Source organism: Orycteropus afer, unplaced genomic scaffold (assembly GCF_000298275.1).
Source record: "Orycteropus afer afer isolate SDZICR_OR568_19922 unplaced genomic scaffold, OryAfe1.0 scaffold00026, whole genome shotgun sequence".
Classification (NCBI taxonomy): Eukaryota; Metazoa; Chordata; class Mammalia; order Tubulidentata; family Orycteropodidae; genus Orycteropus; species Orycteropus afer.
The window spans coordinates 10,854,525-10,876,691 of NW_006921613.1; the positions used below are offsets into that span (position 1 = coordinate 10,854,525).

Here is a 22,167-nt window from a genome sequence, read left to right on the forward strand (position 1 = left end):
TGTTTCCCTGTAAATAAAATTCTTTTCGTAGTGGCTCACGATCTCTAGGTCTTACCTCTCTTATCTCTCTTAAGAATGGTTAAATGAAGGATATGAAATGTTTTAGCTCTAACAGTATAATTTGACCCATGCTGCTTTGAATTGTGAATGGTTGTATATGCCTTATTTTTGCACATATACATCAAAGCAAATCAGCAAGGGATTACTAACTACCTGAAATAAACTAAAGCATGATAAGCATAGTGGAAAAGACAAAACAGAAAAGAAAAAAAAACCATAAGATCCAATCTGTGCCCTCAGGTCATATGGATCATTTAAAATCAGGTAGTTTAGATCTGCCAAAATATTCAAAAGAATAATTACTAGGAAGAAGACCATGATATGTGGATGTCTTACATAGAACATAGAAGCCAAGTTGGCACTCTTTAAAGATGGGTTTTTGTGGGACAAGCCTTTTGCTTTGTGGCTGACCCTCTGTAGGTTTAGTGGTGCTGGGAAGAGTGGCACAGAAAGCCTTGTGGCTTTCTTGTGCCCAAAGTCAAAGTGAAACTTTGTAGAGATGGCCAGGTTTTGCCTGGTTTGGGGTATAAACCACGTGGAACTGCCAAGTCTCACGTGGTTTCCACCCAAAGCCATAAATCAGCCCAAATTCTTCTGAAGCATGGCCCAGGACAACTGAGAACTCCAACTAAGGTTCTTGAAAAGGATTGAAACCTCAGCCAGTCAAAGAATTTCGCCCATGTGCCCTCTATCATAACTGGCATTTGTTCTTATGTACCCAGTCCTTCTCCCACATGGCATGTGCCGTGCTGAATTTCATGTAGCTAATTGTTCATCTCTCTCCTCTGCTTCAGTATAAGCATTATGAAGTTAGGGATGGTGTTTCTCCTATTTGTTATTAGCTTCTTACCTCTTAGCATTTAGTAGATGTGCAGTTAATATTTGTTAAAGAAATGAAACACTGAATCCCAGTTGCTGTTTGTTTGCTTTACTTGACTCATGCCTGGAAATTTTAAACATGGGTCATGATCGTAAACACAGAGAAAGGTGATGTTATTTTCGTTTTTCTTAGACATTGATGAATGCAGCATAATGAATGGTGGTTGTGAAACCTTCTGTACAAACTCTGATGGCAGCTATGAATGCAGCTGTCAGCCAGGATTTGCACTAATGCCCGACCAGAGATCATGTACTGGTAAGTAGGTTAAACCCTAGTGTTGAAATCTCTTGATAATAGCCCCCTAAGTAAAGTGATTCAGGGATTGGGCTTTGGAATCAGACAACCCTAAGTTCATATCCTTGTTTTGGCACTTATTTTAGGGGTGTCATTGATTAAGATACTTAGCATCAGATTTCTCATCTGTACAATGGGCCTCAGATTACTTGTGTGGAATAGAATATATATAGACCTTAACATGGGACCTAGAATGTAGCAGCCAATAAATGAGATTTAAAACATGATTTCTTCATTGATCATAATTTTGAAGAGTCTGATCCTTTGGTCAAATTCAGTGCCACTCAAGATGTTGTCACTGGACCAGTAGCATTAGCAACACCTGAAAACTTGTTCCTAAGTTCTCAGACCGACTGAATCATGTAGACCTACTGAATCAAAAACTGGGGTGGATCCCAGTAATCTGTGCTTTAACAAACCCTCCAAGAGATACAGATGCTTGCTGAAGTTTGAGAACCAGTGGTCTAATTTTCACTTCCTGTTATATCACCCTAAGAGCTCTGGTGGTGTTATAATTAAAGCATTGGGCTGCTGACAAAAAGGTTGGTGGTTTGAACCCATCAGCCACTCCATGGGAGAAAGATGAGACAGTCTGCCCCCATAAAGATTTATAGCCTTGAAAACCCTATGGACCATTTCTACACTGTTGTAATGAGTTGGAATCTACTCGATAGCAGTGGGTTATTGCATTACTCTAGGCTATAAGAGCCATATAGTTGTCTAGCAATAGGAGACAATGTAGTTAATACAGATTTTTATTTTGGCTGGGGTTAAGAAGAGAACTTGGGTTTAGAAATTAAAAAGATTTTATCTGACCTAGAAAAATGCTCTCTACAAAATAGCAACTTCTCCTTGGGTTTCTGAGGCAGTATCACTACAGAAGTAGATTGCCCAACCTTCCTTTCCAGGAGTGGCTAACCTTCTGGTTAGCAGTCAAATGCCATAGGCACTATGCCACCAGAGCTCCTAGATATAAATTGTTGTTGTTGTTGTTATGTGCCACTGAGTCAGACGTGACTCATAGCAACCCCTCCTTGGAATTCCGAGACAATATCAATTACGGAAGTAGATTGCCCAACCTTCCTTCCGAGGAGTGGCTGGTGGCTTTGAACCTCCAGAAGTGCCTTAGGCACTATGCTGCCAGAGCTCCCAGATATAAATTAGACTATAAAAATTAAATGTTGATAATAAATATTGTTACTAAAGGTGCTTCCACGTACAGAAGTTTATTTCAAGACATTTTCACCATAAAATATCAGTAGACTGGAAGATGTTACACCATATACATTTAGAATTTGACAGGAGAAGAATAAGATTCATTATTATTTTTTGAGTGACAAATTCATTGTGAAAATAAAACTACTAATTACATGATGGAATTTTAAGTGGGTATGGACCTTGTCCTTCAACAGTATGTTGTAAATCTTGAAAATGGTTCTTTTTCCCTCAGAGATAACCTGAAGAGATGATTTATGTAAAGCTTAATTTGCATTTGAAAGCTTATGGTTTTATGCATGGAGGCTGAGTTTATTTAATTAGAATAATTTAACTTTTTCATCACTGAGAAATGGAACCAATATCAATAACCTGTGGCTGTTGTTTTTTTCTCTGCAGACATCGATGAGTGTGAAGATAACCCCAATATCTGTGATGGCGGTCAGTGTACAAACATACCTGGAGAGTACAGGTGCTTATGTTATGATGGATTCATGGCATCTGAAGACATGAAGACTTGTGTAGGTGAGTGAAGATAAAATTTTCAAATTTATCTAGTTATTCACAAGCATTTTTAAACTAGGTAGTTTAGTTTGGTTAATTGATAGACTGATCCCAAGAGAAAAGTAAGGAGCAATACTTTGAAGTGAGCATTCCAAAGAGCATCTGTCTTTTGACTGTGTGATGGTCTTGTCAGATACATTATGTTGAAGCAGCTAATCATTGGTTGATTCTGGACAGATATCTTTTTTCTATGTATTATTTCTGTCCACTTACTTTTGCTTCTGCTGTGACTAGATCATAAGCTTTTAAAATGTTTAACTAAAGGTGAGCAGAATTTCTCTCTGACAGGCATGCAATAAACCCTGGAATTGATAGTATTTGTTTTGGATCATTTCCATTGCTGTTTTCAAGTTTGTTTATCTTTTCTTCTTTAATACCTAACCTCATTTAATCCCATCCAGTGTTCTTCATATCAGACATTGACATTTTCATCTCTAAAAGTTCAATTTGAGTTTTTTTTGTATCTTCTCTCTCTCTACTTAATATGTTCAATTGTCCTCTAACTTTTAAACATGTGGAATACTGTTATACTATTTTAATGTCCTTGTCTACTAGTTCTGTCATCTTTGTCAGTTCTGGGTCATTTGAGTAAGTTGACTGTCCTCTTCAGTTTGAATCATTTATTTGTGCTTCTTTGCATGCCTAGTAATTTTTGTTAGATGCCAGACATTGTAAATATTAGGCAGTAGGTATTTTGTATTCCTTCAAATAGTCTTGAGTCAGGAATATAGTTAAGTTGCTTGGAAACAGTTTGATCCTTCCAAGTCTTGCTTTTAAGCAACAATTAGTCTAGGGCTAGTTTTGCCCTATATGAAAACGATGTACCAGCAGCATCAGACCTCCTTGTCTAACTTCATAAGGAGGGAGGAGAATGATAATTAGCATCAGCAGCTTAGTGCTTATTGCTGTGAGGTGGAGGTCACCCTCCAATCTTTTACCAATTCTAACACCAGCCACTCCCACTCCCTACTTCTCTTCTGGGTTGAATAATTCTTGGCAATGGCCACATAGAACTCAAGACCATGCTCACAGTTAGGAGGTTTGTTAGGGAAATAACAGGTTACAATTCAGGTTCAGGAACAACTCAGCATACAGTTCTTTGATCAGGACAGCTTCTTCTCAGCTGTGCCTATAGGCAGGCCTCTCTAGGGGCCTGACCTCTAAGTCTGGCCTCTACCCTGCTCAAGCAAGTATTACAAAGCTCTTTATAATAATAAGCGCCCAGAGGCACTTCATTCTGCCAATAAGCCTCAACCTAAAGGCACTCAGCTTTCTAGCTCCACAGGTTGCCGAGCCTAGCTCTGCCAAGTGCCTGTGAGCCAGGAAGCCCACTGCACCATTTCCTGTCAGTCTCCTGGTTCTGCTGCTGCCTCTGTTGTCACAGTTTCTCTGCTGTTACGTCTTACTGTGTCTCACTGTCTCCAGTGTTACAGTTCTCTCTCTCTCTTTCTCTCTCTCTCTCTTTCCCCCCCTTTAAGCCTAATGGTATGGCAAATCTGACCAATCCCCTCACTAGGGGTCCATATATCTTATTTGCATACTCCCATCTCCACAAGGGTTCCATGCACTTTATTTGCATTAGCAGCAAGCTATTCAACCTTCTGGGTGGGCCACAAGCACCTTATTTGCATAGCTCAAAGCTCATTGCCATCCAGTTGATTCCAACTTATACAGACCCCCATTGGGTTTCCAAGGCAGTAAATCTTTACGGAAGTAGATTGCCCCATCTTCCTTTGCATAGTCCCTCCCAGTTATTGTGTGGGAGTCACAAAGACTATGGCTAGAAGGGCCTATTAAATAATTCACTGCACCACACCCTATTACTGAAGGAAGACCCTTCTGAATACTCTATACTATGCCCAGTGAATTATGATGTTTTCCAGTCTGTCTGATGGATCAGGCACAATTCCAGACCTTCTATGAACTCTGAGGATCATTCCCTTTCATCTTTTTGGGTGGGTCTTTCTCCAGCATGAAATAGTTTCCTTACATCCATGCACAGATTATTGCCAAGCTGAATAGTCGAGAGGGACTCTGTGCAAATCTCCTCCTCTCTGTGTGCATCTTTCTTCTGTCATTTGCTCTTCCCTGTGAACTCTAACCACCTTGGCCTCCTCGGATTCCTAACTTTGTCTCTTCAACACAGGGACTCTGCCAGGGCTCCCCCTCCCCTTTCATGACCTCATAACTCTTTCCACTCAGTAAGTTGGGCAATCGTAGATGCACCTAGTTTGTTTTCTCTTATGGATCACTGTTTTTTGTTCCCGACTATCCAATGCCTACAAACTATTATTTTTCTTTTTCATATATTTTGTCATTTTTATTAGTTATTTCAGGCAATGACACAAACTTGGTTCCTGCTACTCCATTTTGACTGGAAGCCAGTGTTTAGAATTGACTGACAGTCCTCATTGAGTATTTGTAAAGTCCTAGAAATTAAAGTGAATATCATAAAAAATAAATACAATTTAATTTGGGAAAGAAGTGAAGGTTGTAAGCTAAATGCACTAAGACTGTTAGTCCATTTATCAATTCTTTAAATATACAGATGCTAATTTGTTAGTATTGTGCAGGCTGAATTAAAATTTTCATCACCTAACAGAGTATACTGTTTTAAAAATGTTTGGAGACTTTCACAGGGAGAGGGATGTTCTCTACTCTGTTTGGAGTTAAATCAGTTCTTGATTATTTGTTTGTGGTCCAGATAAAAGCCAGGCTTCATTATTAGCCTGCAATGTAGAAAGTAAATATGAACTGAGCTTTTTAAATATAATAAATTTCTCATTTGTTTTATCTTAAGAACAAGTATTCAAAGACATCACATAATTATGTTTTAATAATAATACCTATGTTTTGCAGATGTTAATGAATGTGACCTGAATCCAAATATCTGCCTAAGTGGAACTTGTGAAAACACTAAAGGCTCATTTATCTGCCACTGTGATATGGGATATTCAGGCAAGAAAGGAAAAACTGGCTGCACAGGTGTGTTTTCAAATTGAACAAGAAATGGGTGGTGAAGAGTGCTACTGTATAGATTAATACAAGTTTTAAACCTAATAACATACTAACTGCATGATAAAACGTTTTGTATATTTTTATAAATTAATTTAGTGTCCAGTTCCTTGAAATTTTGTCTTATTTTAGGTTGAATCTAAGCTAAGGTTTTTCATTACATGTACAAAAAGGTAAATATATATTGCATAAATTAACACTATAAATAATACATTTTATGCAGTTAAAATAACATTTTATATTAAAGTGATTAATATTTTAATTACCAAACATTCTTATCTTTTATTAAAGCAATCTTTTCCCAAAGGCCTCCATGGCCAACACTTCCTCCAAGGTTTTGTAACTGAAATTACTTTTAAAAGAAGTATATCCTATATGTCATCAATTCTCATCAGAATTCCAGATTCTTTAAATTGTGTGCTTTTGATGTATAAAGTTACTTTAGCCCAAAGAAGTCTTTGTTCATGGGACAGACTTAGCAAATCTTATGAAATGATAATTAAACCATCTCTAATTGTGTTTGTCTAACACCAATAGCACATATTGTTGTTGTTGTTGTTGTGTGCCGTCCAGTTGGACCTGACTCATAGCGACCCCTCCTTGGGTTTCAGAGGCAGTATCACTATGGAAGTTGTTGTTGTTGTTGTTGTTATGTGCCGTCGAGTCAAATCCAACTCATAGCGACCCCTCCTTGGGTTTCCGAGACAGTATCACTACGGAAGTAGGATTGCCCAACCTTCCTTCCGAGGAGTGGCTGGTGGGTTTGAACCGCCAGCCATCTGGTTAGCAGGCAAGTGTCTTAGCCACTATGCTACCAGAGTATGGAAGTAGATAAGAAAAATTTTTTCTAAGTGTTTGTAGGAGACTGTTATAGTAAAAGGAGGTCTGGTAACGTAGTGCTTAAGGCATTTGACTGCTAACCAGAAGGCTGGCGGTTCAAACCCACCAGCCACTCCTCAGGAGGAAGATTGGGGAATCTACTTCCATAGTGATACTGCCTCGGAAACCCAAGGAAGGGTCGCTTTGAGTCAGATCCAACTCAACGGCAGTGAGTTTGGTTTTGTTTTTTTCTGGTGATACAGTGATTAAAGTATTTGGCTCCTAATCAAAAGCTCAACAGTTAGACCTCACCAGGGAAAAAGATGAGGCATTCTGCTTCCATGAAGATTTACAGCTTTGAAAACTTCATGGGACAGTTTTACTGTGTCCTATAACGTTGCTATGAGTTGGAATTGATCTGATGGCAGTGGGTTTGGTTTCTTGATTTGTACTATTAAATGTCAAATGGAAGAAGCCACTCTGTGAGAATGACATTTTTTTGTAAGTATTTAGTTGGTATTTTTAAGCATAGAGGAATGATAAATACTTGGAGTAATATAATAAAGTTTTACTGCAGTTACTCACATTAACATAATAGATTATGACATATAACATAATTTTAAACATAATGATGACCATAGTGAGCTTGAATTAGGGAACTGTATGATTTCTTCCAAATAACAGACTTTAATTCCAAAAGCCGGTTTGGCAAGCCCTTGTGACTTAAAACAAACATTAAAGTATTTATAGATTGGCAATGTGGTAAATATAAAGATTTACCACTCTCTTAATTATATCAACATATTTCCAGAAAACCCCAAAGTATAATTATTGTCGTTTCAAACTAGCCAGTAATTCTAAGTTACAAATTTATAGGTACATAGGAAAATGGTACCAATAATTGCTATTGGTTCAAAAATGACAAACTCTAACTCAGTTATGAACGTGAGTATGAAGCTAGAATGCTTTCATGCTCATTCTCTTACTCTTCCTATGAAGGGCAGCTGGAAGTGCACTCTAAAAAATGAATGGCACAGTGTATAGGCTCTCAACCCCATGTGACCTCAGGTGTACCTGTGATGCTAACTTCATGTGCAGTGGTTTAAGCTTTATTTTTAACTTTCAGTATAAATATAAGACTTGGGTCAAGGGATGGTGTAGTAATAAAGAGGAAGACAGTTTCATGTTGCATTTTACTTAATAGAGGTTAATGCCACTATCTGGCTAAATTGAGTGCACATAAATTCAGCCCAGAGAGTTTTGATGCTTATGAAGGAAGAAGTTAATCTCATTGGACAGTCTTGACTGTCTATAGGGAAAGGGTCTCCCGAATTTCATGTTCCAAATTCCAGCTAAATAGGGCATGTGCAGAGGCTGGTTATTTTAGGCTGCTTACCATGAAGAATGGACTCAAACATACCAATGATCACAAAGCAGGTGCAGCATCAGGCAGTGTTTCATTCTGTTGTACATAGGTTGCTGTGCATTGGAGGCAACTTAGCAGCAACCACCACCATCACCAACAACACTCTACAGAAGGCTTCAGTTGTCAGGCAATACTTATTTGCTTTTAGGTAAGTGACATATGTTGTTGTCAGGTGCCATCAAGTTGGTTCCAACCCTGTGTACAGCAGGGTAGAAACACTGCCCATCTAATACCATAAAATGACACATAATATAGATAAGTCCCTTGGCATAGTGCTTAGGATACAGTATCTGGTCAATAAATACAGCTATTGGTTGGTGCCAATGATTAAGAGATTGGCTGCTAACCAAAAGGTTGGCAGTTTGAAGCTACCCAGAGGTGCCTGCGAAAAAAGTCCTGGCAGTCTGCTTCTGAAAAATCAACCATTGGAAACCCCATGGAGCACAATTCTGCCCAGATACACAGGCGGTCACTGTGAGTCAGAATTAACTCAATGACAAGTAGTGGAAAAAAAAAGTCTTTATTAATTGAGGCCATTTTAATTAAAGACTCAATTTTCAGCCTTCCCAATATTCTGTACTACTGTTTCTTTACACAAACAAGATTGAAATAAATTTAAAGACAGAAAGTCTTACTCTATGTAGGAAAAGGCTTTGCACCGTTGAGTTTTCACAGATAGAAAGGCTATGCAAATGAGAGCTGGTCATTCCGTGTTAGATGAAATGATGCCAGTTAAAATTAAGAAGAATAGCCTTTCACTAAGAGACAAATACTGAATAATCCCACTTGTATGAAATAGAGAAATGTGTAGAGACCAAAGTTTATTAGTAGTTACCAGGGGTGGAAGGGTAGAGATAGGGAGAGTGTTGGCTTAAGGGACACTGAGTTTCTGTTAATAGTCGTAGAATAATTTGGAAGTGGAATGTGGTGATAATTTCACAACATGATAAATGAAACCAATGTCACTAAGTTGTACATGTAAAACATGGTGATATGGCAGATGTTTTGTTACATATATTTTTACCACAATAAAACAATAATAATAATAAAGAACAACAGCCTTTTAGTGAATGATGTGAATAGATAGAGATTTGATGACCAAGAAATGCATCATCCCTTGCAAAGGCCAACATTCCCCCCCAACCACCTTTTAAAATTGTGACCTAACATGATGTTTCAATTTGATAAAGTCCAGTTAACATTGTAGGAAGAAGACTTGAGTTTCACAGCCCCTTGACATCAGAGTAGCATGTCGTGATATTCCCGTCTGAAGTGTTTGAACCCTGGTTTTTATTTCCAGTTCTTCCACTGGCTCGTGGAATCACCAGGCTGCTTTGTAGGTCCAGAAGTGTTCCTTTAGGGTGAGCAGTGATATATGGAAAGAGGGGTGCATTGAGTAAAGAAGAAAAAGAGGCCCTCTGTAAATACTGTTATTAGCAACCAGGAGTGTCACACTGATCGGAAATGACTTACACAAGGAGGGATTGGCAGAAAGTTTGGTATACTTAAAAACAAGTTTTTAAAAATCTAGGCCAAAATGCTTTTTAATTCCATGTAACTAGGACTCCTTTAGCCTGCTTTTAGCTTAACATTAGTGTCATTCACAGCTTAGAATACCATCAGGTTACCGTGGTGATGGTCATGTTAAAGACAAGTGTTTATAATGTCCCAGGCAACTAATGTAAATAGAGATAGCTACCTTGCCTAATTGGATAAGCAAACCACATAGCAAAGAACAGCAAAGAACAGACCTAGAACTATGTTTTAGTAACAGACAAAAGATATATATATATATATATATGTCTATTCATGTATATATGCACACACACACATATATATATTTTCAATGAGTACCCTACAAACGAATTATAAAATATGTATGCTATTTCATAGGCGAGGAACTTTGTTTCATGAGAACTAAAAAAAAAAAAAAAGAAGTCCTCTGGGTTCCATTACAGCTTTGTCTAAATATTTCAGCTCCCTTGTCATTACTGATTGTTTCCATTTTAACAAATAAACATGTTTTTTTCCCCCAATCACTTCAGCAGTGTTCAGAATCCACCCACTGACTTACATTCCCAGCCCACACAGATGTTAAGGGTTTCTTTTTTTCTCCTTAAGCCTTGTCCAAAATCGTGGGTATTGCAGAGGGGAATGTTCAGTTTTATGGAAGGAGAATGTTCATTTGCTTGAAACCTAGAACATAGTTCTTCTGTCTTTGAATTGAGGCTGGATTACAATATTTCCGTGTATACAGTTTACAACTGTATATCCAAGTATACAGCTTCTGCTACTCTAATTGTAATTAGATAAGAAATTGGAAGAAGAAAAGGTAGGGTACTGCTAACTGCCATCCTTGGTGGCTCCTGGCTTTTCACAAGCTAGTTTGTAAGAAGACACCTCTCATCTGCTCGGCTGCTAACCAAAAGTTTGGAAGCTCAAGTCCACCCAGAGGTACCGCAGAAGAAAGACCTGGCGATCCACTTCTGAAAAATTAGCCATTGAAAACCCAATAGAGCACAGTTCTACTGGGACACACAGGAGGTCACCAGGAGTCAGAGTCGACTACACAGCAACTGGTCATTTAAATCACATTATGTGATCACTAAGTCAGTTCATGGATGTGGCATCCAACTAAGTGGTGTAAAATGTTTTTAGTTACAATACCCGGATTTTTGGTAATTCTATTTCTCAATCTGTCTGGTTCCTTTCACATGAAAAATTTTACTGGTGGGTCTCAGTCTGTGGGAGAGAATCACATACTTTAAAGCCATCTAAAGTCAGAATTTGCATTCATTTCCTTCCAGCTTCTTATCATTGCTAATTCTTGTCCACTGGCTGTCAGCCTGTGAAAACTCCATGGGTGTTCAGTTAAACAGTCTTGGCTCAAATTTGCATCCAAACTAAGAAATCCAAGCAGCCTTCATGTTTGGCCTTTCCATTTACCCCCTCTTCCCCATTGCTTAATCAAGGAGCTCCCTCAGTGCCCACTGGGGTTTGTTACTGATGCCCAGGTAGCAGGGAAGGCGGGCATTTGTGCTGGTGATGAAGCCTTCTCCCTTTATTACCATGAGTGGAGACAGATCAGCTCCGAGCACAAGCCATCACAGTGATGTCAGACTCACGAGAGACACACCCAGAATCTGTGCCCAGTTCTGCTCGGACCACGCCCTTGCCCTTCAAGAGAGCTGTGTGAGGAGAATCTTTGAGAGTCTTTGGGAGAGAAGTTCAGTGGGGGTTAAGGAGGTTGCAGTGTCAGCCTTAAATTTGAATTTCTTTGCTTTTCTTGGCTTGTGCTTATTTTTAATCTTAAAAAGGAATTTTCTGTCTGGAGCAAATTTGTGAAGGAAAGGGAACATTTGTACAGAAAGAGATGTTCTTGGCAAGCATGTGCTGTGTTTCCTTCATATTATTGAAGAGTAGAGTATTTGAAGATGGCATTTTTGTTTGTTTGTTTTTCTTATGGCTCAGTTTCCCCTTCTGTTTGCTTCCAAAATAAAGTATAGTCTAAAGCCTCAGTCTGCCATGAAAACAATTAATGCATAATGGTATTACACACACACATACACACACACACGTGCGCTTGCACACATGCAACTACCTCTTATTCAGAGACACTTTCCCACTTTATGACCAAGTCTTCCAGATATACATATTGCATATCGAAGTGTCAGACACTGAGATAATGACTTCTACAAATATTCACAAAATGGAGAGTTGAATCCTGGCTCCTGAGTTACTCTCTCTTAGCACCCCAAAGTCCACAATACACGGTCTCTTACCAATATAATTTCTTCTCACCATGAAAACATTGCAGTAAATTACAAGTACAGAAATTTATATTGTTGTTGTTGTTGTTATTTGCCGTTGAGTCAGCCCCGACTCATAGCGACCCCTCCTTGGGTTTCCGAGGCAGTATCACTACGGAAGTAGGATTGCCCAACCTTCCTTTCGAGGAGTGGCTGGTGGATTTGAACTGCCAGCCTTCTGGTTAGCAGTCAAGTGCCTTAGGCACTATGCTACTAGAGCTCCCAGAAATTTATATTAGCTGTCTAACCCTCTCTTCCCCAATGCTTAATCAAGGAGCTCCCTCAGTGAGCACTCTGTGCCCAGTGCCCAATAAACCCTTATTGTTATTATTATATTATATTATATAATAATAGCTAATATATATTTTATAATACCTGGGATATTTTTGTCAGACACATCTATCATATCTATCATATAATAATATATATTAGCTATTATTATATAATAATAACAATAAGGGTTTATTGGGCACTGGGCACAGAGTGCTCACTGAGGGAGCTCCTTGATTAAGCATTGGGGAAGAAAGGGTTAGAGTAAATGGAGAGGCCAAACATGAAGGCTGCTGGCATAGTGCCTAAGGCACTTGACTGCTAACCAGAAGGCTGGCAGTTCAAACCCACCAGCCACTCCTCAGAAAGAAGGTTGGGCAATCTACTTCCATAGTGATACCGCCTCAGAAACCCAAGGAGGGGTCTCTATGAGTTGGATCCGACTCCACGGCAGTGGTTGCTTTTGCATTTTTTATATTATTAATATTATATAATATTAACATATATAATATGTATATTAATAGTATACTAGCTATACTACTGATGATTTTTTTCAAAGGAGAGGGGAATCTCAAGATTAAATACAAAAGGTAAAACCATGAGTACAGTGAAACCTGTGAGAGCCAGAACTTGTGAGACTGCCTTGTTTTTCTGGATTTCGCAAGCATTGACATGGTACAGTCTTAACACTTTGCTATCACTTTCTGTTGGGGAAAACAAACAAACAAACCTGTTGCCATAAGTCAATTCCAACTCCTAGCAACCCTACAGGACAGAGTAGAGCTGCCCCATAGGGTTCCGAGGTTATAAATATTGCAGACTACAGAAGCAAACTGTCACATCTTTCTCCCACGGAGCAGCTGGTAGGTTTGAAATGCCCCCCTTTTGGGTAGCAGCTGAGCATTTAACCACTGTGTCACCAGAGCTCTCCTCACTCTCTATTAACCAAAAAAAAAAAAAAAAACTCAATGCCATTAAGTTGATTCAACTCACAGCGTCCCCTCCTTGGGTTTCCAAGATGGTATCTCTACAAAAGTAGATTGCCCAATTTTCCTTCCGAGGAGTGTGGCTGGTAATATGCCACCAGAGCTCACTCCCTATTGGTGGATAATATTTGCATTTTCCTTCTGTCACAGGTTTCTTACACAGGTTACAGCTTTTGCAGATTTTACTGTACAAGGATTCCTTTGGTTGTGAAAAAATTGGAAAGAGAAAGATTACAGCATTACTAGTCTGTGATCATTTCTGAAAATTGTACTTAGTAGAAGAGATTAGTGAACATTTCTATGAATCTGTTAACATCCACCAATATTTTTAAAACTCTATAAACAATTACTTAGAATATGATGTAACCAAAGAAAAGAGCTTTGATTAGGCAACTATGGCATCAGGAAAGAATGTCAAGCTGCTGATAGGGAAATTGAATTCCAGGCCAGCCTCACTTTGACCCTCACTGACCGTGGGGTCCTTGCAAGCCCTCACACCTTTGGGAATTTTGTGTGTTCCTCTGTGAAACTGAAGATTGTGATAGCGGAATTCTAAGTTTCTTTCATCTGGAAAATTCCTTGATTTTATAATACCTGTAAGCTTCAGAAAGAGCTCTGGTGGCACTGCAGATAAAGCTTGGGTTGCTAACCAAAATGTTGGCAGTTCAAACCCACCAGCTGCTCCATGAGACAAAGATGAGGCAGCTCTGCTTCCATAAAGATTTGGAGCCTTGCAAACTCTATGAGGAAGTTCTACTCTGATCTGTAGGGTCGCTTTGAGTCAGAATTGACTCGAGGGCAGTAGGTTTTGGAGGCTTTAATATTTATACAACTGAAGCTTGTTTCCTCCTAACTCAATATTGGGACAAATAAGGGAGGGAAATTATGTCAGGATATGAGAAAAGTGGTGATTTGAGCCATTGACTCTGAGGTGAGTGATTATCTGAGGAAGAAAGAACATTGCCCTCCTTGGAAACAGGTCAGATTGTTAGGTCAGGTATGGAAAGGCTTACTTTCTCGAATTCTAGTGCCTGTAACCACTATTATCCATGGGTTGGCCTTCTGCTCATCCTTGGAATGTGCTGTGCTCAGTCAGTTGATTAAACCTCCTAGTCACGAGTATAAAGCTTCCTGCTCTGTGCCTCCTATGACCTGCCTAGTAATTCGATAGGCTGCTAGGTTACATGAAAAATAACCTACATAATACGTTGTCATCACAAGAAGATTCTTCCTGACATACTTTCATTTTACGATTATTAGTGATATTACAATTTTTTTTGTCAGACACATCTATCATTGTTTTGTTTGTGTCTTCCCTGAAAGTTAAGAAAAAGCCAAAGATTCTTGGGCCCATTTCAGAGCATTAGATGGAATATTTGTCAAACAGCGTGTTTCCAAACACTTTCAAATTATTTCATTGGGCTTCTTAAGTAAACAATAGGGTAAACATAAGTTGCCCAGTTTCTTTTTTGTGACACTATTCTAGTGATAAATGGAAATCCTTGCAACATTTTGTCTGCCAAAATTAACGTTTTTGACTTAACTTGTGTGTCAGACATTGGTTTCCATGTAGAAAGATGGTATCGTCTCTATGAGTTCTCGTTCTTATGAGACATAATTATGTGTCTTCCATTATATAAAGGATTAATTTCAGGAAAGAAAACCTATTTCACTCAATGTCTTTATATTCTTTCTTATAATACTCCTATACTACAGACTCTATTTTGACTAAATTTGGAAATAGAAGTGTACAGAATGCAGTGTCTAATAATGTGACTGTAATCTTGTATTCCTTATTCTGACAAAATCCCTATTGGATTTACTTGAATTTTACTTGAAATATGCTAGAAGGCTTGGGTCTCCAATGTGCTAGGACTCTAAGAAGCTAGGGACAAGATGGTCCACATGCTGCGTTAAGGAAAATTCTCTGCAACTGATTTAACAATACCTAAGGTAAAGCTTTTATAAAAATAAAACACAATTATTTTAATAATACAATGCTTTACATTTAAGATAAGATTTACTTATACATAGAATATCATTGAAAACCTCTCCTAATATGCCAACAACGTTGTATTCCTTCATCTGCATAAGATACGAAAACAAGGTACACTATTACTCTGTAACTGAGTTAGTAATATTATTGGGAATAGAAACATATAACCATGAGTATCAATGCCATAGGCAACTGGCAGAGGGTTTATTTTGCTTTGCAGTGACTGGACACTTACATTAAAATAATGGAAAACAATTATATTCAATTTTTTGGTTTTAATAGCAATAGCATCATATCGTTCTTCCTTTATGAAATGAAATTTAAAGCTACTGAGTATTCTGGTGGCATAGTGGATAAGGCATTTAACTGCTAACCAGAAGGTCAGCAGTTCAAACCCACTAGCTGCTCCATGGAAGGAAGATGGGGCAATCTACTTCTGTAAAAATTTACTGCCTCAAAAACCCAATAGGAGTCACTACGAGCCAGAATCAAGTCTATGGCAGTGAGTTTGGTTTTTTGGTTTAGTAGTAAAGTCTACGTATGTGGCAGCTAAGCTGATCTGTACTGTACTGTGGGAAGTGTGAGAGCTAGTCAGCTTTTGAATATTGCCAAACCATTTTAAACACCAAAAAGGCATGGGTACTAAACTTCTTAAAAACCACTGGTTATTTTTTTCAGACATCAATGAATGTGAAATTGGAGCACACAATTGTGACAGACATGCTGTATGTACCAACACGGCAGGAAGCTTCAAATGTAGCTGCAGCCCTGGGTGGATTGGAGATGGCATTAAGTGCACTGGTGAGTTGGAGAATAACAGAAATTGCTTGTGATTTACATATATTATAAATATAAAAGTATTAATTCTATAAAGAAAAAATTTGTATATTACTGATTTTTAGTGCCACGCTTTCTTTTAATAATGACATAATTGTTTTCTAAAAAGATCTGGATGAATGCTCCAATGGAACCCATATGTGCAGCCAACATGCAGACTGCAAGAATACCATGGGATCTTACCGCTGCCTCTGTAAGGAAGGATACACAGGTGACGGCTTCACTTGTACAGGTAGGTACAGCTAAAAACATCAGAGAAACAAAGTATTCCACACCTTTTAGACCATCAGTTCTTTTCCGAAAGCTGGATCAATTATAGACAACTTTTAACAGAAAAAAATTTTTGAAACTAGATCCCCTAGAGTGAAAATTTGGGCTAAGGTCAATTAGGGAGACCTCAGAAGCTAATAGGTAGGTAGGTAGGTAGGTAGGTAGGTAGGTAAATAAATAGATAGATAGATAGACAGATAGATAGATAGATAGATGGATATCACCATATGTTGCTATATTCTAGAAGTGACTTGAAACACTAAGGAAGATCAGACCACAATAATTACATCTCAAAATAAAGAAAACAAAAATCCTCACAACTGGACAAATAGGCAACATCATAATAAATGGAGAAACAATTGAAGTTGTCAAGGATTTCATTTTACTTGAATCCATAATCAACCCTCATGGAAGCAGCAGTCAGGAAACCAAATGACATATTGCAATGGGCAAATCTGTTGCAAAAGACCTCTTTAAAGTGTTGAAAAGCAAAGATGTCACTTTGGGGACTAAGGTGCACCTGACTCAAGCCATAGTATGTTCAGTTACCTCATAACCAAACAAATCCCACTGCCATCAACTTGATTCTGACTCATAGGGGTCCCCCCACCCCTTTGGGTTTCCAAGGCTGTAAATCTTTATGGAGGTAGATTGCCTCATCTTCTTCCTGTGGAGCAGCTGGTGAGTTTGAACTGCCGGCCTTCTGATTAGCAGCCAAATGTCTTACTTCATTGGCCATTCATGCATGTGAAAACTGGACAATGAATAAGGAATACTGGAAAAGAGTTGATGCACTTGAATTACGGTGTTGGCAAAGAATAATGAATATACAGTGGACTTCCAGAAGAATGAACAAATCTGTCTTGGAAGAAGTACAGCCAGAATGATTCTTGGAAGCAAGGATAGTGAGACTTTGTCTCATGCTGTTTGGACATGTTATGAGGAGGGCCAGTGCCTGGAGAAGGACATATCATGCTCGCTAAAGTAAAAGGTCAACAAAAAAGAGGAAGACCTTCAAAGAGAGGGATTTACACAGAGGCTGAAGCAATTGGCTCAAACATAGCAATGATTGCAAGGATGGTGCAGGATCAGGCAGTGTTTTGTTAGATTGTACATAGTGTCATTGTAAGTTTGGACAGACTCAACCCCGACAACAATAACTATATCATTAGTTAAAAAAAAAAAGTCACACTTCGTTTTGTTTGCCTTGGCCTTTATATTTTTGTGTTTATTTCTCACCGATGACTTGTTTTCCACACTAAATCCAAAAGTGAGCTTGCTGTAGGATGCTATGTAAGGAAAAGGGATTAAATAAAGTAATAGTATAAGGATATTCTGATCAAGACAACAGTTTATATTTTTTTTCTCACTAGTCATCATCATCATTACACATTGGTTATAAGTAAGAATTCCATCACTGCTTTGTATGGAACTCATTCACTTCCAGTTTTACAATATCTTAATCGGGAGCTCTGGTTGCATAGTGCCTAAGGCACTTGACTGCTAACCAGAAGGCTGGCAGTTCAAACCCACCAGCCACTCCTCAGAAGGAAAGTTGGGCAATCTACTTCCATAGTGATACTGCCTCAGAAATCCAAGGAGGGGTCACTATGAGTCGGGTCCGACTTGACGGCACATAACAACAACAACATGTACATGTATACATAGGTAGTATGGTTTAGGTTAGGGCTTTGGCATTCAATAAGATGATGATGTCCATTAGTCATTGGCTTTTAAGTGGCATAGCTGCTCTTACAACTTTTATAGCATTAATTTACCCTGAGTGCTTTGCTAATCAGAAGTCACTTATGCACAGGAGACTGAGGCCCATTATGTGATTTACCTGGAATTTGTTTTTAGCACATTGAAAGTTTTGTCATATTTGAATTTTTTTTTTTTTTTTACCTAGCCCAGTAAAGATTTGTCATCATGAACCTCCATTATTTAAAAACAAAAAAGTTCAAAGTTTTATGTTTGATCATTTGAATGCCTGCAATTAATAACAAAACTAAGTGGAGATTAATTAGATAGGAAGCTTTGGTCTGGCTGTAGTTGCTGTTCTAGTTTTTTCTTTTTTTTTTTCTTTTTAACTACTCAACTGAGTTGATCCTGAAACCTGAGAAGTAGGCACAAAACATGGTATGTTATTTCTTGTCACAAAAGTGTCCTCATGTGGATGACCCTGTTTGAAAAAGCCTTGGTTGGAATGATTCCATTGGCTTGTTACTCATTTTATATCATTAGAGATAATTTAGCATTCAAGAATCTGAATCTGAGCCCCATATTCTTTGAATATTCAATATATTATTAGCATTTGAAATAGAAAAACAAATGAATTTAAATGTAACAAATAGAAATTATGACAAAATGCTGCTACACTCAGGAAACTGACAATTACAAAAATTGTCAGACCTGAGGAACTGGAAAAATTCTAACTGAGGAAGATAACTTGTGTCTCTTTCTGGCTATAGATCTTGACGAGTGCTCCGAGAATCTGAACCTCTGTGGCAATGGCCAGTGCCTCAATGCCCCGGGCGGATACCGCTGTGAATGCGACATGGGCTTTGTGCCCAGTGCGGACGGGAAAGCCTGTGACGGTAACTGATGGGGAAACCATAGCGACTTTCTCGCAGTGATATTTGATTATTTAAACATTCCTGAAGCTATATTTTATTTATTTATTTATTTATTTAATTGAAGTGTGCTTTGGCTTTAAGTTTAAGCTGGTCGGTTCAGTTAGTGGAGGGCCTAGGTCTGCAGCTGGGCCAGTTATCTTGGTGCAGAAAAAAATCTCAGGTCCCTGGCCACAAGCTGTGCAGTTAACTCCAGCCAGATGGTCTGCAAGTGCACCGCCACTGGTCATAGGAGAGAGAAGACAACCAAATGTAGTTAACTCAATGCATCCCATTTACCCCTATTGGTGGGGAAAAGAACTCAAAGTGTAGGTCCTCTGATAATGTCCTGTTGAAGAGTTATCTTTAAATATGGAAACATAGTTTTTGAAATTTACCATGGTATCATTTCTAGAAATAAAGGCTTTACTATAGCACCAGGAGGATAGTCTTCTCCATTTATAGAATAATGTCCTCCTGTGTGTGCCTCACCATGTGCATCCTCTGCATATCTAACATACATGGACATGGAGCAGTCTTTTGCAGTTCCATCTAGTATGGTACCTTTTGGCATAGTGTCATAGTGTCATATTTCCCAGAGTAAGGATCTGGCTTTCTGAGAAGTGTTGATCAGACAGGAAAAGTCCTGGGAGCCTTTTGACTGGGAATGGATCTCGTTAGGAAATGCAAGGTTCTTCTTTTTACCCACACTTGTCAAATTTAAGTACATTATCCTTATTTGAAAAGAATTAGTGACTACAGTGAATTAACAAGATTTTAGTACAAATAAACAAATGATAAGGATTGACAGTAGAAGTTTAAACAAGACTGTGATTAATGCATTAGCTAATAGTTGTTCCTTGTTAACAAGACATTAGCTCAAAATCAGACTTCAGCTATGACATGTATACTAATCTGCTCATATATTTCTATGTAAATCTTTTCTTTGTTATGGAACCATTGGGTGTTCTTTATACAGTTTATATTAAGTATGCAGAGTTTGATATAAAATTCTTGTGAGGCAAGAAACCAGATTAGGCTCTTAATCATGTGCCTAATGCTTTGTTTACTCATGTTACTCTGAACATCCAAGGAAAACAGGTCTTGTGCCACCTCTGGTAACATAAATAGTCACAGTGAAAGTTTTGCTTCTCTTAATGCAGTAAGAGAAGGTTTTGTTTGTTTGTTTGTTCTTAATATAAATCATTGCTGGCAGAGTGGTCATGGCTATTTAAAGCCAGTCTCAAGGTCAAAAATGTGCCTGCGTGTCAATTGTGTAAGCTTAAAGTTAACACAAGGCTATGATAGATGCCTGGAAAAAGATTTTGCAGTTTTTAGATCTTTATCAACTGTACTGAGGATTCAAGGGGTTATAAAACAAAGTTACTACAAAGGCTTTGTGGTCCTTAAAATTTTATTTCACAACAAAAACAATGACTTTATAGATAGAAACAACCAAACTTTTTAGTCTAAGGTGACCTATTTGGCTCTTACTTTACCGAAGTAGGGTAGACCTATGTTAAATACCATAAAGGAGGTATATATATGAAAAGGACCTGGCACACTTGTTGGCATTTAATAGTAACTGAATAAAAATAAGTTTTCACTATGAGACTTCCTCATACATGGCAAAACATCTAAACGTCTATTGAACGGCCTAGATCAAAAGCAGTTGGTCTTTATTTTCTTAATAATCACATCAGTTGCTTAATTATATTGGGCAGCTTCTTTAGGAGAAAATACATTACACTTTTCCTTTTATTTTACCCCTCCCCCAAGACATCGACGAGTGTGCCCTCCCAAACATCTGTGTCTTCGGAAGTTGCCACAACCTTCCTGGCTTGTTCCGCTGTGAGTGTGAGATAGGCTACGAGCTGGACAGAAGTGGCGGGAACTGCACAGGTGAGAGACCCATTTGCATTAAATCTGCTCCCAAGTGCCCAGGGAACCCAGCTGTTGGGGCCTCATTGGGACCGTGCAGGGTAGTCGCAGGAAAAAGAAAAGCAAGGATGAAGCACTGAAGCTTTGGAAATCACAGGGTAAATTTCCTCAGACCTGGAACTGATTAGTTATGAATGATGCTGAGGGAAGAGGTGAAGAGAGTTGCAGGAGCAGAGTTTGGAGCCTTAGCATCAAGCTCATGGCTACAGAGGAATGTTTCAGGGGTGCTCCAACTATGAGGCTTCCCAGCTGTTTCCTTTGCTCCTTGGGTACATTTTGAGAAAGTTTCCTTTTGAAGACCATGCCCTGTGATCATGGGTTTTTTTCTTGCACACTCCTTGCTCATTCCTCCCTGCCCTGCCAGTGGTGACCAGAGCACATGGTGCATAGAGCTTAGTGCCCATCTCTAGTGTACAGAGCATTTTCCTGTACAGCCAGGGAGTGTCAGAGACATAAGAGGAAAAAAGGAAGGAAGGATGTAGGCATCTGGTAGATGGTCACTTGGTTTACTTTGATGCTGTGGGTTAAGACTTGAACATCATTTGCAGTTCTTCTTAGTCCCCCACTTTAGTTCTAGACTACTGAGAAAACAAGTTCTATTCTGTGGACTCAGGATTTCAAGAAAAGTCTGTTTTTTTCAACCACTTAAGCCATGACTCCGTGGCTCTCCAGATTTTGACCTCTTTGTTCCCTCTGCAAATACGCTGGACTAAGAGATTCCTCCCCAGGCACATACTCTTCCCTTGATTTTTATAAAAAGTCTATGACACCAATCCAGGCTTCTGCCACACCTTAGGAAGTCACCTCTCCATGGTTTATGTCTTTTCCTCAGTGCCTCAGATCACCATAAGCATCATTATACCTAACTGCATTTCTGTTAGCCTGATCCTGTTCATCCAACTTTGCATGTGACTTGAGCAAAAGAATCTCAGAATGGAAGGTTACCATTGCAGAAGAATTACCAGTGGGGAGGACCTGAGGATACTGTCCCCACTCCCCATTGTTCCTCTCTGAATCAGTAGGTTTATTCTTGAGTATTTCATGAGTTTTTTGAAACAGACAAAAGGAATGTACAAGGGTAGAATTTGCCAAAACCCATGTCCTAAATATCTGGAATGCTGTACATATTTTTGGAATAGAAACAGAAAGGGAAATATTCAATCCAGCATCAAA

General features: G+C 38.7%; 1 protein-coding gene across 1 annotated transcript in view; it reads left to right on the plus strand.

The window, feature by feature from the left end:
* Nucleotides 1-22,167, plus strand: part of FBN1 (fibrillin 1) — a 357,319-nt gene that overhangs the window by 258,995 nt on the left and 76,157 nt on the right. The window contains exons 31-37 of the mRNA XM_007935310.1: nt 1,073-1,195; nt 2,849-2,974; nt 5,873-5,998; nt 16,013-16,135; nt 16,281-16,403; nt 18,913-19,038; nt 20,833-20,955. Of these exons, the coding sequence (XP_007933501.1) occupies nt 1,073-1,195; nt 2,849-2,974; nt 5,873-5,998; nt 16,013-16,135; nt 16,281-16,403; nt 18,913-19,038; nt 20,833-20,955 (870 nt within the window). The remainder of the gene's footprint in view (nt 1-1,072; nt 1,196-2,848; nt 2,975-5,872; nt 5,999-16,012; nt 16,136-16,280; nt 16,404-18,912; nt 19,039-20,832; nt 20,956-22,167) is intronic.